The sequence below is a fragment of the Parus major genome, chromosome 2 (genome assembly GCF_001522545.3).
Source record: "Parus major isolate Abel chromosome 2, Parus_major1.1, whole genome shotgun sequence".
In the NCBI taxonomy this organism is placed as follows: domain Eukaryota; kingdom Metazoa; phylum Chordata; class Aves; order Passeriformes; family Paridae; genus Parus; species Parus major.
The window spans coordinates 118,282,915-118,299,970 of record NC_031769.1 but is presented as its reverse complement, the minus strand read 5'-3'; the positions used below and the strand labels follow the sequence as shown (position 1 = coordinate 118,299,970).

At 45.0% G+C, this 17,056-nt stretch overlaps 2 protein-coding genes across 5 annotated transcripts in view; both read left to right on the top strand.

Moving 5' to 3' along the window:
• Positions 1-5,822, top strand: part of NCOA2 (nuclear receptor coactivator 2) — a 180,026-nt gene extending 174,204 nt beyond the window's left edge. For 3 of the 4 annotated variants that reach the window (XM_015618102.3, XM_015618100.3, XM_015618101.3), the window contains one exon: positions 1,673-2,004. In XM_015618102.3, coding sequence (XP_015473588.1) covers positions 1,673-1,684 — 12 coding nt within the window. In that variant the 3' untranslated portion in view covers positions 1,685-2,004. Of the gene's footprint in view, positions 1-1,672 lie in introns of all 4 variants that reach the window. The other variant, XM_015618099.3, reaches the window with a different exon arrangement.
• A 6,882-nt stretch (positions 5,823-12,704) lies between these two features.
• Positions 12,705-17,056, top strand: part of PRDM14 (PR/SET domain 14) — an 8,723-nt gene continuing 4,371 nt past the window's right edge. The window contains exons 1-5 of the mRNA XM_015652694.2: positions 12,705-13,306; positions 13,609-13,665; positions 13,734-13,891; positions 14,075-14,345; positions 15,887-16,089. Coding sequence (XP_015508180.1) covers positions 12,766-13,306; positions 13,609-13,665; positions 13,734-13,891; positions 14,075-14,345; positions 15,887-16,089 — 1,230 coding nt within the window. The 5' untranslated portion in view covers positions 12,705-12,765. The remainder of the gene's footprint in view (positions 13,307-13,608; positions 13,666-13,733; positions 13,892-14,074; positions 14,346-15,886; positions 16,090-17,056) is intronic.

The window sequence follows — 17,056 nt, the reverse complement described above, 5'->3', positions numbered from 1 at the left end:
GTTATCATAATGGAGTCAGTGCCACGATAATGAGAGGGACAGTAGCAATGCATAAGAGAAGATTTGTTTCACCTGAAGAAAAGCAACTTCTTCAAACCTCTCAAATTATTTTGGAAAGGTACATCGTACACTTCGTGATTTTACATTTATTCTACTAACATACCTCTGACTGTCAATGAAAATGCAGTTTATATGCATTATAAATACCTTTAACTGAACCTTGAATTGTAATAGAGGCTAAACAGCTGCTTTTTTCATGCAACTGAGCCATAAACTACTCCTACAAAACTTTTTTTTTTAAGAAAGTTCAAGCTTTATAATAATATGCGTTTATTTAGGAGATACTATTTCCTGAAAATAAAAACATCTTCGGATTTTCACTTTTGTTTCCACTTCAGAAAAACCACTAACAGGGTCCCTGAACTCCCTCTCAGCATGTTAGAAAGAGGAGTCAAAGTTTAGTTTGTCCATATTAGTTAGGGCATGAGGGATGTGTGGTGTCTCTGGGCTGTGATGAAGGAAGAAGGAGCACCATGATCAGGACTCAGTGCTGCCCATGGCTGGTCACACACAAAGAGCTCCAGCTGCACCAGCTAAACTGGTAATAGGAGATGAGATGACAGAACATAGGACCTTGCTTTCCTGCATTGCAGAATAATTCTTGACACTGACTTTGTCAGTAAACCTACATTTCTAGGCCTTGTGTGAATGCAGAGGAAGGTGTGGTAAGGTCCAAAGCATGGTGTAGGCAGCTTCCAGAAGGCAGCTGGACTGGTGAGGAAGCTGTCTACCCACCAGCACTGTCCCTGAGCAAACAGGGCCTTCCTCATGCGTGACAGGAAGCAGTGAGCAAAGAGCTGCTCCACAGCCAGAGCCATGGGGTGTGAGTGAAAAGCAACCCCAGGGGAGGAGGAAAATGGGTTTGGCTGGATTGACTCTCTGACCTAACTGACCACAGTACCCCATGGGAGCAGGCATTTACAAGGAGAAGAAGACAGAAAGGCACAGATTGCAGCCACTGGAAGGAGTAGTCTTAAAACATCTGTGAAAACTACATCCTGGTGTTTTTGTGAATTAGAAAGAAAATCATCAACTCAGTTGAAACCAGTTTGTACTATATTTGTGTAAAGACATCACAAGGGTATTAAGTATGAAGTAAAAAACATTTCTAGGGATCCATAGCTGAAGCTGGCTTTACTTCTTTATTCCCTTTTTCATTATGAGTTTTGGAAGGGAAAGTGAGCCTGGACAGTTGTTTCTTTTGACAATGATATAGCACTGAGATTTTTTGCACATATTCTGAGAATGAAACTTCTTTTAAACCTTATTGCCATGCCTTCAGCTGGAGTTTACAAGAGGTGGATGATCCTGAGTTATTTTAACATCCAGGATAGTTGGAATGAATGAAGGATGCAGTGAAATTAAACCTCCACTGATGTCAAAGGAACCTAAATCACTGGTCAGTTGTATCAGTGTACACAAAGAATAGTTTAGCTTTACAAATTCCAATTAAATTTCAGGTGTAAAGCATTACAGTAATGCACGGTTGACAGTGGATGTTGCACTCCAGTATCCCAGATCTCATTTTCATTTTCCAGTATCCCAGATCTCATTTTCACTATCCCAGCAGGAAGAATTCATTTGTTTTTCCCCCATTTCTCTTCTTTTGCAGAAATATTGCTGACCCTGAGGGTGGTTTGGTTGCTCCTTTCTTCAGCTGACTGGGCTTATGGCCCCAAACCCTTACCAGTTTGAAGAGCTGCGTGTGTTTGTGTCCCGGCGGAGCTGCCAGCCGCAGCGGCTGCCTGCTGCCGACAGGACTCAGCCCTGCCTTCCCGAGGGGAGCCAGGGGGTTGTTGCCGAAGAGCAGCCTCTTCTTTGACAGTCTGAAGCTAGCGTACAGACATTGCTCAGTCTGTTCACTGCATTCACCTTAGTGCAACTTAGATCTCTCCTGCAAAGTAAATGTTGACAGGCAATTTTCATAAACCATGTCAGATTGAATGTATTTAAATGTATGTATTTAAGGAAAAAACAACCATGCTCTTGTTCTGTTTCTGTTTAGTTCTAGACCTTGGGGTTTTTTTGCTTTGTTTTCCCTGGCTTACACAGTCTGGTGCAAAGGATTCAGTTCTGTCTGAAAACTGGTGTTTTAGACTAAGGCCTGCATTTTGGGGCGGAGAGGAGGCATGGAGGAGGGCGTAGAAGCAACGTCTGGTACATTTAGAGACCTCCAACAAGCATGTTCCACTGACAACAAGTCAGAGAAGATCAACTGATGCAGAAAACTATACAGACCAATTTTGAATGGGGTTAAAGTTGTAAAACAGATGAAAATTACCCTGTGAGAGGGCTGTTTATAAGGGGTGATTTGGTTGGGTTTTGTGTTAGTGTTTATGATGCAAGTCATGAATCCAAACATACAAGTTGGTTACATTCTCATTTAATTAAATTCCTAACAATCATCAAATCTGGTTTTTTTTTTTTAACCTGGCTATCCTGACCTCTGTCATCTTACTCTTTCTAATAGAATTTAAAAAAAGATTACTCCGTTATTTCCTTAGGTGTGTTTCCAGCAATCTGCACAGCCAGTTACTGGATGCTGAACAGCAAAGTTCAATGGTAATGCATGTAATGATTATGGTAGTGGCAGAATTGGTGCATAATATCAAAGATAACTTCTTTAAAGCATGATAATTTCTTGTTCCCATCCCCTTAGCTGGGAAAATAACAATTCCTGTAATACCTATAGCAGATATCACTACAGACTTCACCACTATCATATTTCTGATTACTTTAAAGCAGTGTGAACTACAAGGACGTTTTGTAAGGTACATAAAATCCAGTTTATATGTAAACAAGCAATAATTTAAGTTGAAAACTTAAGTGTTTTACTTGTATAATTTTTGTGAGATATACATGTTGTGAAGTTGATTCCAAATGAGGTACTTCAGTATTAAATTAGATATCTTCTTAGCCGTGTGTGTCTCCTGGAAAAGTGTTTTGTAAAGGATCACAATGCCTTGATTAGACCTAATTTGTAGGCTTGAGACTTCTCATTTTCTAAGCCTTGTGATTCTGCTCATAATACCATTTAATTAACCTATATTATATGCAGCCACTGTAGGAACCAGTTCTTGATTTTTGTATGTTTATATCCTTTCGTAACAAATCTTAGAAAAACTGTTACTAAGCAGGCCACTGTTAAGGCATGTTGATTTTTTTCCTTGCCCACTGTGGTTTGAATAATCTTTTACTATACTGACATCAGTTTCTGAGGACTTGGAATATTAAGAATTTGATGAGTTTGACCTGTTTTCTTTCTGCTGACTCCTAATTGTTTAGGAATGGTACTCCCTAATTTAGTGCTCCCACTGAGACTCTCCAAACCACGAGCCCACTCCCTCCCCTTCCATCTTTGCCTGTGGAGGGCTGGAGTGGGGAATTGGAGGCACAAAAGGTAAAGATCAAGAGATATGAACATTTTACTGGAAACAGCAACGAGATAAGAAAACAGTAACAACTACAGTACTAGTGACAGAGGGTACAAGAAAGAGACAAACGATTGTCACGGAAACCCAGGACACGCCCGATGCTCCCTCCGCCACTTCGCTGATCCAGAAGAGAGCCCTTCTCCTGGGAAGAGACTCCCTTCCCCCGCCCCCGGCAATGATGTGAGGTGTTTCAGAATAACCTCTGGGTCCTAGCCATGCCCTCTCCTGGCTACTGCAAAAGTTAACCCTGTCCTGGCCGGAACCAGGACACTAATCCACGAACTTTCTAACCTGAATGCAAATTTTTTGATGTAATGTAAAATGCAATGCATTTTATAATATCTCATCAGCCCTGCCTTTTGGGATTGAAAGGTTTGTCTTGTTGTCATTTAATCTGTTTTGATATTCAGGTGGGAGTTCAAATAAAATAGCAGCTATTCTATATTAAGGCTGAGGAAAATATGATAAAGGCTGTTTCTGTGTTTGTCCCTAAATGAGACAGTGCCACCATTCTGGAGAAGTAACACTTTTTCAGCTGTCACCATTCTGTTGCCACAAACAGAATATTCAGTCAGCTGAGCCATTCTTTGACCTACTGGTGGGAAACAAAAATAACCATCAGCCCTAACCTCCACAGCCTCATTACTACAACTTTGGTGTTGAACTTGCATTATATATCTGATAAAAAATTACTTATATAAGAAATGTATAAATCTGAAGGAGTTAATTTCATGCACCACAAAGTGTAAATGAGTTTTAAAATAATTTTGTTGCTATTCCATTCTTTTTTGGTTCTTAACCGTAACCTCTGCAGATAGATTATTCTTTTTCACAGTGGAAAAAAAAAATGTTTAAATTTGTCCCATTTCACAACAGACCTGCAAACCCTTATCTGTAGTGATTATGATACTTCATCATCCATTGCCATTTTGAAAGAAAGGAGATTGTACCTATCACTTTGGCTCCATTTGGGTTCATTGTGACTTTTGTCATCTTCTAAGTAATGAAAGAGAAAAGTGAGTGAAGGAATCTTCTGATCATATTGATCACTATAGAAACAAAAAAGCCAAATCAATTCCCTTCATTATCAGTATTTTTCATCCTGTATACAGTAAATTTGTCGGAGAAAGTACTTGGATTTTGTTTAAGAGAACAATTAATCAGTGTTCTATTTACATTATTAAATGTGAAAGGCGCATAATGTGAAAAATAAGCATATATACATGGTCATACGACCTGTTTAAATGTTCATGTAATGTGGTGAGTTTGAAAAGTGAAGTGAGCTGTTTTGCTACAAGGAGTTAATTTGTACTCAATCCTTAAAATATTGTCCCACACCGGTATCCCCTTGGGCCTGTATTAATTAAAAGCAATGTTTTTGCAGTTTATACAATACATTTTTTAATCTTTGTTTAAAAGCGGAATTCATATGGGCTTAACAGACGAAATGGGTGGCACAGCTCCACTTGCAGAACCCAAAGATACACAATCAGTTTTGAAATGCAACTTAAGCCATTAATTGTTGGTGTGAATTTAAAAGTTTTCTAGTATTTGTATGGTAGTATGCTGCCTAAGAGCAAAAGCATTCTCTGCACAAAAGAAAATTTACTGTAGTGGCTTTGATTTTAATTAGAATTTTCTCCCTGGTGTTTCTTTGTAGACTAAAACAAAATCTTTTAAGTTTCTTACTACAGGTAAAAGCTATGTGCAAGAACCTCAAAATGCTAAAATCTAGCATAATGCCTTAGATCTGTTTTTAAGTCTTGTATATTCCTACATAGCTGTCTGATGTATTATATTTGTATAGTGAATTGTGTACAATTTTGGAATAAGTGCATCATCACTTAATCTTTATGTTGTTCAATAGAGATGATGGACACATTTCTTCAAACATTTACTGTCATTTAATTTTTTTCCCTTTATGTCATTTGTGGGTTTTATTTGTACAGATCATCATGAAGTTGCATCTGAGATGTGTGTATATGAAAAGATTATACAAGGGTAAAATTAAGCAATATATAAACTATGGTTCTTCAGGAGAAAGCTTACAGTGTTTCAGGTTGTGATTTATTTTCAAAACGGAGTTGACTCTGAACATCACTTTGTTCACCTGCATTGATGTTTGTATTTCTAGTGTTAGCAGTTTATGCAAAGGTAGATATATTCAGAGAAATTTTAAATACATTTATGCAAGTTAATATTGCTTTGCTGATGCTATTTGCTTATTTGATGTTAAATAATGCTATTGTAAATAAAGAATTCTGTTGTTATTGCATCATTTAATAAATTTTAATGCCTTCGGGTTTTACATGGCTTTAGAGATTTCAACATGTTTCTGTTGTGTCTTCATTTGTTTATAGAAGGGTATAAGATGTAGCACTAAAGCACTGGAAGGTAGATGGATTGCTAGGCTTTAAAAAGGCAGCAGGCTTTGGTAATGAATTTCAGCTAGTTGTTACTTGCAAGTACTTTCATCTTTTCAGGGCTATATTGACTGAAAATGTTTATCTCATGGCTTAATATGAGAATAGTTCATTATGAGTACTTTTTTTTATTAGTCAGGATGAAATGGGCATCTTTCTTAGCGGTGTCACCAGAGGCAGACCCCAAATGTGGAGATGAGAAGAGTTAAGGATTTGTTCTCCTTGCTATGCCAAATGGTGGATTTAAGACAGTTGAAAAGGTTTGGTTGGTCAATTAAAATCAAAAATAAATAAATAAAAAGAGCTACAAGATTGCTTGTAGCATTCAAGAACATACAATGTACAAGCCTGATCTTATGTTGTCTCTGGGAAATGGATGCGGCAGAAAAACAATACTAAAAAAATTTAGAAATTGAGGTTATTTAAAGACCTTTTAAACACTGGTAACCTTTTGCCATTTCTACCAAAACAGGACTTATCCTGCAGTTCTCTTCAGCAAAATGGTGGTGATATGAGGAAACCAATGTCACATTATGGAAAGCAAGGAAGGAGGTTTCTTGCCAGTGTGTAGTCAGAAGCAAGTAGAGAAAACATTCATGTAGTACAAGGCAAAATGTTTCCAGTGGAAACCTTGCCTTTAGACAATCTTATTGTTAATTAATATTGAAAAGAAGATAAAACAGTTTTAGCTAAGACTCCTGGCATCAAAATAGGATGAGCTAATGATGGTGTCTGATGTAACTGGCTTTATGAAAGAAAAGTGCTACCTTTTACTTTCTAGACTGGGCTTTGTTGACAGAGACCAGTGCATGTGACATACGGACAAGTTCTTCTAACCCAATGTCATGACCAAAGAAAAAATGACTCTGCCTTTTGAAGGTCCTTCTCATGGTAAACTGTACGCTGAGTCTTGCAGACTGGACTTTTCACAGGGATAGAACAGGGGTGCCTGGCAGTTATGAGTTGTTCCCCAGCTTGCTGCTCATCACTTACAGTTCTTTATGTGTTGTTCCAGTATAAAAAGAGGGCTACGTGTCATGCATGCTTGGGCTCGGGCTATGGCAAGGGCAGGGAACAGCCAGTGGTATCAGCCCTCCCTCTGCTTTGGTTCTTGGACTGTGAAATGTGGAGGTAGAGATGCCAAGTACAGCCTAAGTAGGCCTCTTGACTGAACTCATACCCTGTCTCCTGAAACAGTGACCACAGTGAAACCTTCCTGGTGGATTAGTTCTTGTCCTGAAGAAAGCAGAACTCAGTGTTGAGTGATTCTGAGTCATTCACATGGCTTTGTGCATGTAGATATATGACTTGTGTAATATCACCTTTTTGAAATCCCTGCTGGCACTTCAGCTGAATTCCAGCTTTTAACACAGGTCAGTCCAGAGTCAGAGTAAGAGGTCCTACTCTTTAGTCAGCTAAATGAAGGAAGTATGAACACAAATTGATGAAGTACTTAGGAGTTGTAGGCCAGGAAAGGTCCAAGTTGGAATTGCACTGTGAGTGGACCTGTATGAACAGTGGTCCTTCAGAGCTGGGTATTGAGCTCTTTGCCACTTCAGGACAGGTTCTTGGGTCATCTCTCTGTTGAAGAACAAACCACACCAAGAGTTCAAGACTCAGGTAGTGTGATGGACCCCATTAACCCTTCTCTGACTTAGGTTCCAGTCTGAGCCTCCTTTGTTACTGCTGCTTATGACTCCAGCCTCAGTCAGCATGGGGGGCTTAAGGCAGATGTTGTGACCAGGAGGGAGCCCTTGTATATCTTGTTTCTTCTCTTCAGTCTCTCATTCTGTATATTTACCTTGGGGATGAAAAAAACACACTTAATTGATTACAGGGTTTAAGTTTAAAGAGCATCTTGGAGTCCAGAGTCTGTAATTTCCCAGTTTCAGTGGGTTGTATTTTTCAATTGATATGAGGAGGTCAGCAAAAGAGAAACAGAATCCCTAATCAGAAGTTTGAGAGACCCTCAGGAGAAAAAAAAAAAAAAAAAAATTAAGATCAAGTAGAGGATCTTAAAGGACAGTTAGAGAAACATTTAATGGTGGCTGAAACAGCACATTCTGCCTGAAAGGGTGAAATCTGATAATTGTACACTGGAGTATGACCAGCATGTGGAGTGCCCAAGGGACCATTGTGTGAGCACCCCTGTTTGGTGCATTGAGCTGCACCAGCCACCAAGTAAAGGACCCAAAAAGCTCTGTGAGGGCTGAGACTGTGGGCAGGAGTACTGGGCAGGCAGAAGGGCTATGCCCAGAGCAAGCCCACCCATGAAACAGTGTTTATGAACCAAGAGAGGGGGGCAGGATGTGCTTTTTTCGGTGAATATAGAGCTCTATTAGTTAAAGAAGAGGTGGAAACTTAGGTGTGTTTGTGTCTTACATGAGTACCATGAGTGGGTGTGGTTGAGGGTAGAACCTTGTTCACGGCAGTCTGCATGACTGAACAACGTCCTCTGCATGTGCATCCTGTGTCTGTGTGTCTCTGACACTTGTGCTCAGCTTCGCTGCTGGGTGAACCTGCAAAGCATGGCTGCTGTCATTATACAAATGACATCATCAATGCTACCATCGTTCTTATGCACGAGGGAGGGTGGGCAGGAAAACCCAGAGACAGACAGTGTGATTGTCAGGAGCACAAGAGGTCACTGTGTCCAAGGATGCTGAGATAACTCTCTGCTCCAATGGGATGAATGTTTTGTTACTTCACCCCTGAGGAGCTGGAATCCTTTTGTGGATCAATAAGAGATTCTGGCTTTAAGAACAGTAGTTTGGGTACAGGGGGCAGGCCGAGTGACAGTTTGAATGCCATTGGGTTGGTGTTTCCCCCACCTCCCCTGAAGTTAGGCACTGAGGGCAAAAGCACTCCATGATGAAAGGGGGGCTCTGTGCAGAGAAAGGAGCTGAGAGAACATTCAGACAGCCAGAGGTAAAGCTCATTCACTCAGCAGGAGGAACTTTGCTTGGAATGTTTCAGTTCATATTGAATATGCTCTAAACTATTCAACTTTCACTCACTAAGACTTCATTTAAGAATGAAGAAGGTAGCAAAGACTGGGAAAACTGAGATGCTCCCTCAGTCCCATACAACTTCTGGGGAGGTGAAGATGCTCCAACTCCTGTGATTGCCCAGGAATTTCTCCCCAGGAAATATTCCTGAGAAGACAGAGGAGAAAACACGGGAAAACTCTCCTACTGCTTGAGAAACATCCCTCCCATCCAAGTTTCAGGCTATACTTTATCACTTCATTCTACAACTACTCAGGATGCAGGAAAGTCCCATGGTGATCCTGACTGGAGTAGTTTATTCAGCTCCCTGCAAACTGTTGGCAAAGTGTTTTTGAAACACAAGAACAAGATATTCCTGCACTTGCTTGTGTGTTCACTCAGTGGCCCCCCCCAACAAAGGGAAGAGGACTGCATCTCTGACAGGATTTGTTTGATCCATATTTTAGACTGGTTTCCCCACCTTTTTCTTGCATTTCCTGTATTTTTCAGTTAATTGTCTATTCTCGGTGTACTTGGAATGAGTTGAGGGCAATTAATTACTTTTGTGAAGTCACAGAGCTAATGGTAACACCATTAAAATGCTGCTGTATCTAAACACACAACTACTACAGGAAAAGGAAAGCCAAATCACCTTAATTTGTTTTCCCCTTTTTTTTAATAGTCCACCAGCAGATTAAAATGCTGTTCTGCCACCTATCATCTTCTATAGCCATAGCAATAAACTGCTTCTGCTCCAACCTCATCTAAATTGCAATTCAGGTTATTTCCATGACAGTATCTGGTGCCATCAGTGGGATTCCCATGCGAGCCCTGGGACCATTCTTGGGATGAGCCTCTTCAGCTGGGTATCGGTGCAGGGGCACAGGTGCTAGGGCACAGGGAGCCAACATGTGGGAAGATGAGCATCAGGGAGTGCTGTGGCACTGTGTCTTTGGGGGATCTCAAGGATGTTCATAGGTGTAACTTGTGTGTTTGGGAACGTGTAGGAGGCAGTCTGCTTTAAATGTGGATAAGGGAGATGTAGGGTTTAAGATTGATGAAAAACTCACTCATGTCCAAACTGAAAGTTGACTGAATGCTATGCGAGCAGCCTGCAGGGATGTCCCTTGGTGCTTGTCTTTAATATACATCCCCACATCACTGCACAGAAGGAATACACTCTAAAATCCTGCAGCAGGGAAGGCAGGCTAATAGAGTTCTCTGATTACTTTGTAATAAGGCATAGAATCAGGGAAGGGAGGCCCTCTAGGCTGGGGCTATCCACAGTGCTGACTGGACTGTTGGGAGTGCATCTGCAAGGCTGCCCTTCTGTTTGCCCCACGTCTCTCCCCGACGTCATGACTTTTTTAATGCACTAAATGCCTTTAACCTCTTAGAGGATGTTAAAGCATCTAAAGATTGATCTGCAGTATAGTGGCAACAGTGCTTCCAGCCCTTCTCCTCTCCTGGACTCTGTGTTACCAGGCTTCTACAAAAAAGAAACATTTTGTTTCTGTTCATGTCTACAATTTAATTAATGATGAGAATTTTAAAATTTCATGTTGTGCCTTTTTGACTTCATTTGTCCTGAACCTCTAATGTGAGCATGTCTACCCTAGTCCCTCTCCTTCTTCCTTTGCTGTGATACCTGGACACAGCATAGTCAAAAGATTCCAGATTATCTGGCAACACTTAAATTCTAAATGTAACTCAAACTTTTCTGTGCAATCAGAGCTCAAAGATTTTTCCTTGTGAATCAATTAATGCTGGTGCTACTGTTATGCTACTGATGCATCAATAAAGTCACATTGAAATGCCTGGCTGAAACTGTTTCCTAAAGCAATACAGTGTCAATTCTGTTTTGCAAATAACAGGTTTGGCACAAAGCAGAGAAAATTAAAAAAAAAAAAAAAAAAGAACTGAAAAGAACCAAAAAACCAGGCTATTTAAGCTAAAGCACTATCTCAAGCAAGTTTTAGAAGGCTGCATGCCCACTTTCTTCATCAGACTTGTGCATATTAGCTTCCCTGGTGTATTCAGTACTTCTGTCCTGCAAAGGTTGGGATGGAAAATGAGGTTGTAGGTAGGAGAATTAGCCCAATACATTTAATGCAGACTACAGAAGTGTTTCTGCTCAAATACAAAAACAGGCAGAGATGTGTTGGACTGGCTGTGGAAGGGATCTTGGCAGCTGAGGGAGACTGGATCAGCTCTGTGTCTCACTCCAGTGGGGTTGTGTGCTTCTGTTTGCTATCTTAGTGTTTATGGCCTGAGTGAAAAAATAAAGGGAGATTGCAAATGAAAGCTTGGTAAGTAGGAATTGCAGTGTCTGAAGGAATGAGGGCTAAACACCCTCATTACCCTGGGCAGCCAGTGATTATTTCTCAAACTCTCTATTTCAGAGCACTTCATTCAAGCCAGATAAGAAATCAGGATTGAATGAATGGCTTCACCTCTGGTCAAGTGCAGGCAGTGACTGTGTCTCTGGAGGTTTCTCTGTCTGGAGCTGCTTCAAGTGCTTCCTAACACATCTCTTCTTTGGGATGAAGCAATATTTTACACAGGATCACATGGAGCTATGTGAATTAAGTTTTAAAGCACACCAAATATAACCACTGAAATGGCATTTAAAATTCCAGGAGCCAAGCCTGGCTGTGTTCCCCACTCCAGCTGTGTCTGTGTGCTGTTTGGCTCATGCTGTGCTATGCCCCAGGAAGCCCTATGCTGCCTTTCTCTGAGAGACACCCATGGGTGCAAGTCCCCGAGCTCTCTACAGTGCAGCAGAGCCCATCTTGTCCCTTCCCTCCATGCCTGAATGTGCAGTGCCACCCAGGCTGGAATGAGCTACTCAAGTGGGAGCTCTGCAGTAACTAACGCGTGCTGTATGGGGCTTTGTCCTGGGCTGAAATTTCTCCATCACCCTGCACCAGCAGTGATGACACTGCAAAGTGAACCCTAGGATCCTCCAGCCCCTTCCAAGCCCCTTTTTCCTTCTAATTTGGCCACCTGGAAGGAAGGCAGGAGAAACACTGTTAAAACCCGGGATAAAACCCTAGACAGGGAGATCACCCAGCACCTCTGGAGGAGGCAGGGGCCAGGCATCTTCCTCTGGTCCCATCCTAGGCAGGTTAGCATGGTCATGGAGCCATGAAAGCCCCAGCAGGAGCCCTGCTAAGTACCTAACAGGAAGCCCCAGGCTAGAGTAAAAGCACTTCAGCTGTGCCCTCGAAGCCTGCAGTGACTGAGAGTGCGCTGCTCCTGTGTGTCCAGGTCACTGGAGTCTCAGCGGTGTTTTCTGCCTTTCCGTATTCAAACCACACCCCTGCAACCCCCCAGGACACTCTGTGGGAGCCATGTGTCCTGCCCCGCAGAGCCCTCACATCCAGCAGCAGGTGGTCGTCCGTGGGGAGCAGCGCTCCAGCACCCCGGCCTCCTGCCCTGGGGAGGGGCAGAGCCCCCGGGACTGCGGCCAGGCCCCCGGGCCGGGGCTTGGAGAGGCGGAGGGCAGAGCCGGCGGTAGGGAAGGTGGGTCGGGAGGCTTGGCCACCCCTCCCTCCCCTACCCCGAGGTGGGGAGGGGCGGCCCGGCCGCTCCAGGAGTGGCTCCGCCCCGGGGTAGCCGTGCGGGTCGGGGCAGCACCCCCGCCCGCCCTCCCCGGGGCTGTGCGACCCCCAGGGCGGCCGCCGCCCGTGCCCGGCGTCCCCGCCCCGCTCCCCGGGCCCATATAGCCGCGGGCGGCGCCTCCCGCCTCTCCGTCCCGCCCCCGCCCCGCTGAGGGACCTGCACCGGCAGCACCCAGGTGTCTGCCCCTCAGCTTCCCGGCAGGTCCCTCTCCTCTTTCCCGGCCCGGCTCTTCCCGATATGGCTCTGTCCCTGGCCAGCCAGTCGGTCCCCGGAGACGGCGGAGACTCGCTCGGGATAAGCCCCGCCGGCCTCGCCTCCTACTACCCCTCTTTCCTCCCTCCCGCCCATTACTTGGAGACGGCCCCCGACTACTTCCAGCCTCTGAAACCCCTGGGCGGGCTGGTTTCTCCCTCGCCGTCTCTGCCTCCCTTCACCTTCAGCAGGGTTCCCGCTTTTCTGAGCCAGCCTCTCCCCCTGCCCACCGACCCTTTTCCTAGCCTTCCTTTGCCTGTCTACACCAGGCTGCCGGCCTCTTTCCCTCCCAGTGAGGACCCGACCCTCGGGACGGGGGCCCCGGGGTTGCTCTCGCCGCCCTACCCGAGCCCCTCGCACAGGGCTGCCCGCAGCCCGGGGACAGACGGGCCGCTGGGGCAGAGCTACAGGTACCACTTCACCGAGGAGGAGCTCAACGCGGTGCTGTACGGGACACTCCGGAGCAGCCAGCCCGCCGGGAATCTCCACGCCATCTCGGGGCTCCGGGTGTCCCCCTCCAGCTCTGGTAAGGGGATATTCGACGGCGGCGAGAGGGGCACAGGGTGACACTCACTGGGCGGCAGGTCGCTCCTTGCAGCCAGGTGTGCGGGAGGGTTCGGGGACACTCCCAAAAGGGGTGCAGGCTGCCAGGCTCAAGAGGCATCGCCGGGGGCACGTCGGACTTTCTTTCCCTGTGGCTTTCTTGCGCTACGAGCCCACAGCTGGAAAAATCCGGGGGGTGTTTCGGGCTGCGGCGGTTGTCGGGGAGGTAGGGCCCGCTCCTGGCAGGGCCGGTGCCCTGCTGAAGAAGGGGTTCCTCTGCTGCAGGCGCTGCCGACTCCGCCGCCCCGCTGCTCGACCGGGACTCGCTGCAGCTCCCCGAAGGTAGGGCCCGGCCCGCCCGCGCTGCGCCCGCCCGCGCCGCGCCGCGCTCAGCCCCCTGTCACCCGCAGGGCTCTCGGTGCTGCGGGTGGCCTACGGGGACGTGTCTCAGCTCGGAGTCTTCTGTACCGACCCCATCCCGAAAGGAGTCCGCTTCGGCCCTTTCCAAGGCAAAGTGGTCAACACGAGCGAGATCAAGACTTACGACGACAACTCGCTGATGTGGGAGGTAGCGGAGGCACTGTCGGGCTCACCCCCGCACCCCCAGTGCGGGGCCGGGGCGAGGCTTTCGGCGTCCCCTCTACCGTAGCCTGGAAGAGGGGCTCGGCCCAGTGTGGGTGGTGGGACTGGTGAGAGCGGGACGAGTGCGGAAAGGTCGGTCAAACCTGATCCTTTTTTCTCCGCTCTCCAGATCTTTGAATACGGTGGCCTGAGCCACTTTATAGACGGGAAGGGCGCCGCTGGCAATTGGATGTCCCTGGTGAACTGTGCCAGGTTCCCCGAGGAGCAGAATTTGACGGCTATCCAGTGCCAGGGACAAATCTTCTACGAGAGCTGCAAGGAAATCTTCCCGAAGCAGGAGCTGCTGGTGTGGTACGGCGATTGCTACGTGCAATTTCTGGGCATCCCCATCAGCTTGAAGGGCATGGCAGAGGGGAAGAAACCCTCGCAGCACCCCGAAGGTGAGCCTGCCAGCAACCCCTAGGGTGATACTGCCCCTTATTCCCACTGACCTGTGCGTGGCCTGGATTAGATTCACACGAAGTGAGGTAAAGAAACACAGGCATCGCCTTTGTCCAGCTGTTTTATTTGAAAGGTTTCCCCAGACCTTGCGACGAGGCTGTGGTAGGTGACCGGTCTTGCCGCGGTGGCGGTGGCCCCGCAGCCCCGGTCCCTCGGGTCTGCCCGAGCTCCCGGGGAGCCGATCCCCGGCCGCCCCCTCCTGCGGCATCCAGCACCCCGAAACAGCAGCTTCCCCTCGGCACCGGGGAGTCCGGGGCTTGCACCGGGGGCTGCCGGCAGCGCGGAGCAAGAGGCTCCCCTTTCTTCCGCCGGCAGTCCGCTCCCTGTCCGCGGTTCCTCGGGGAGTTTAAAGTGTTCTTTGGTCTGGTAACCAGTGTCAAACATCTGGTGGTCGTGGGCTGAGCTCGGCCCCGCAGCGCTATCGTTCAGGGTCCCGTTTTTGGAGGAGGTGGGCTTTTCTGGGTTATTCCACTTTTAGTCCTGTTTCATCTTGATTGCACACCTGACTTTCGTGTAATTAACGCTCTCAGTAAATGAGGTAGGCTGAAGTCGTTCCGATCCCGTAATGCTAATATTGTTTGCAGAAGAAATGTCAGATGCGCTTACCCCAGGGTGAGGGGAGGGTAGTTCTACTTATAATGTACAAAAAGTATGATGTTCTTACAAGCAAAACTTATGTGTGGAGAAAACAGATTTGTGCCAATGAGGGAAGAGCTGGAGCCGGGAAAGAATGGGTCGGCCGGGTTCAGCAGAAAGGGAGAGAAGCAAATTGACATGAAAATTTGGCATGGAAAATTTTGTACCTGTTGTCTTGAAGTGTCTTAATTCAGACAGATACTAAATTGTTAATTTCATATTAAAGCTTAAGCTAAAGTTACTTTTTATTAAAGACAGAAAAGGATATATAAACGTCTGAAATTTTTCTGTGTTTTTCCTAAATTCCGTGGTTAAAAATGAATTTAAATACAAAAAAAAAAAAAATCCAAATAAATGTGTTATTTTGTTTGACAGTTATTTGAAAACTATAGAAAATGTATGCAAAATCATTTTTCCTTTTGGGAAGGTAGATGAAATTTGCGGATAATTCTTGATGAGAAATATCTCAGAATAGTACCACATATGGAGAAGTATTAATGTGAGATTCTGAGTTGTTTTTTCACATGTTTTCTTGCTATTTATGGATAAACAGGGATGAAATCCTGTTTTTGTTGAAGTTGGTAGCTAAACTGAATAATTTTAGCAGATCGTGGGCTCTAGTTTGTTCCCCTCCTTTAAAAAGGCAAGGGGAACACTGCGAACGCTCGGGAGACACAGCGCGTATTTTATTAATGATACTGCCAGCATCCGTTTACAGTCCTTACCCTCTCAGAGACTTAAAATCCCCCGTAGGGGTCCCAGCTCTGACAAGGATGCAGGTTTGATCCGAATCCCTTTTGCCGTGGTGTAATGGAGAGGTGCTACTTTCCCTTCTGCTGTACAGAAGCCGGGGAGAGCTTCAAGTGTGAGCGCTGCGGCAAAGTTTTTGCCTACAAGTACTACCGGGACAAACACCTCAAGTACACCCGCTGCGTGGACCAGGGGGACCGCAAATTTCCTTGTCACCTTTGTGACCGGTCCTTTGAAAAAAGAGACAGGCTGAGGATCCATATTCTTCACGTTCACGAAAAGCACAGACCTCACAAGGTGAGCCTGCTCCCGGGTCTCTCCTCAGTCACTGGCTCTTCTGAGGATATTTAATAAAAAGTCTTTTTTTTTGGTCCAGATAAGATGCTGATAGTGTTCCTCCTCCTCCCCCAGTTTCCCTGGCACTTTTCTGGTGGGACTGCTCAGGAAGAGCTTGTCATGTGCAGCAAAGCTTGCTTAAAGAAATTTAATGGATTTAGGTTGGGAAAATAAACCCTACCGTCTCAGGGAGAGTTAAAAAAGAAACAAAATTTCTCCTGTGCATTTTGTATGTTAGCGTATGAATGCTGTTCCTTTTCTTACACAGTGTGGGGTTAACTTGTGTTTAAAGGTGCTGGACTTTGTCCAGGATGAGGAGAGAGATGTCTCATGTCTTGTTTCCAACACCCCACCCTTCGCTCTGAGAACCAACCACAGCTTTATCCGTGTCTGTTGGACCAAACAGGGCTTAAAAGTTTTCCATTTGGTGTGAAGCAGATGTTCAATCGATGAAAGCAAATCTTTGAGATGCTTTACTCATCTCCACCAAAAACCTTACTTTTAGCACCAGTTTTCTCTAGCAGCACTGGAAATGGAGAATCAGACTTTTCCTAAAAGCTTGGAAGGGGCAAGTTCTAGTGTTTGAAATGGCACAGTTAAATCAGTCCTCAAAATTCTCCAAGTACCTCTTTTATGAATCATCCTACAATGGGTATTTTTTTCAGAAAAAATATTTTGTAACTAAAATGGCACTACTATGATGTCAAAATATCTGCATGGAATTACTAACAGATTAAAAATGAAGTTATTATATTTAATTATATTTAATACCTCATTAAATATGAGGTATTAAATACCATTTAATTACTTTTATAATTTCCCTTAACTTCCCTTGGGAAGGTAAGATTATTTTAGTCTTTAAATTGTTTATCTTTAAAGGCAAAAATTATCACTTATTATAAATATATATATTATTAAATATATTTTT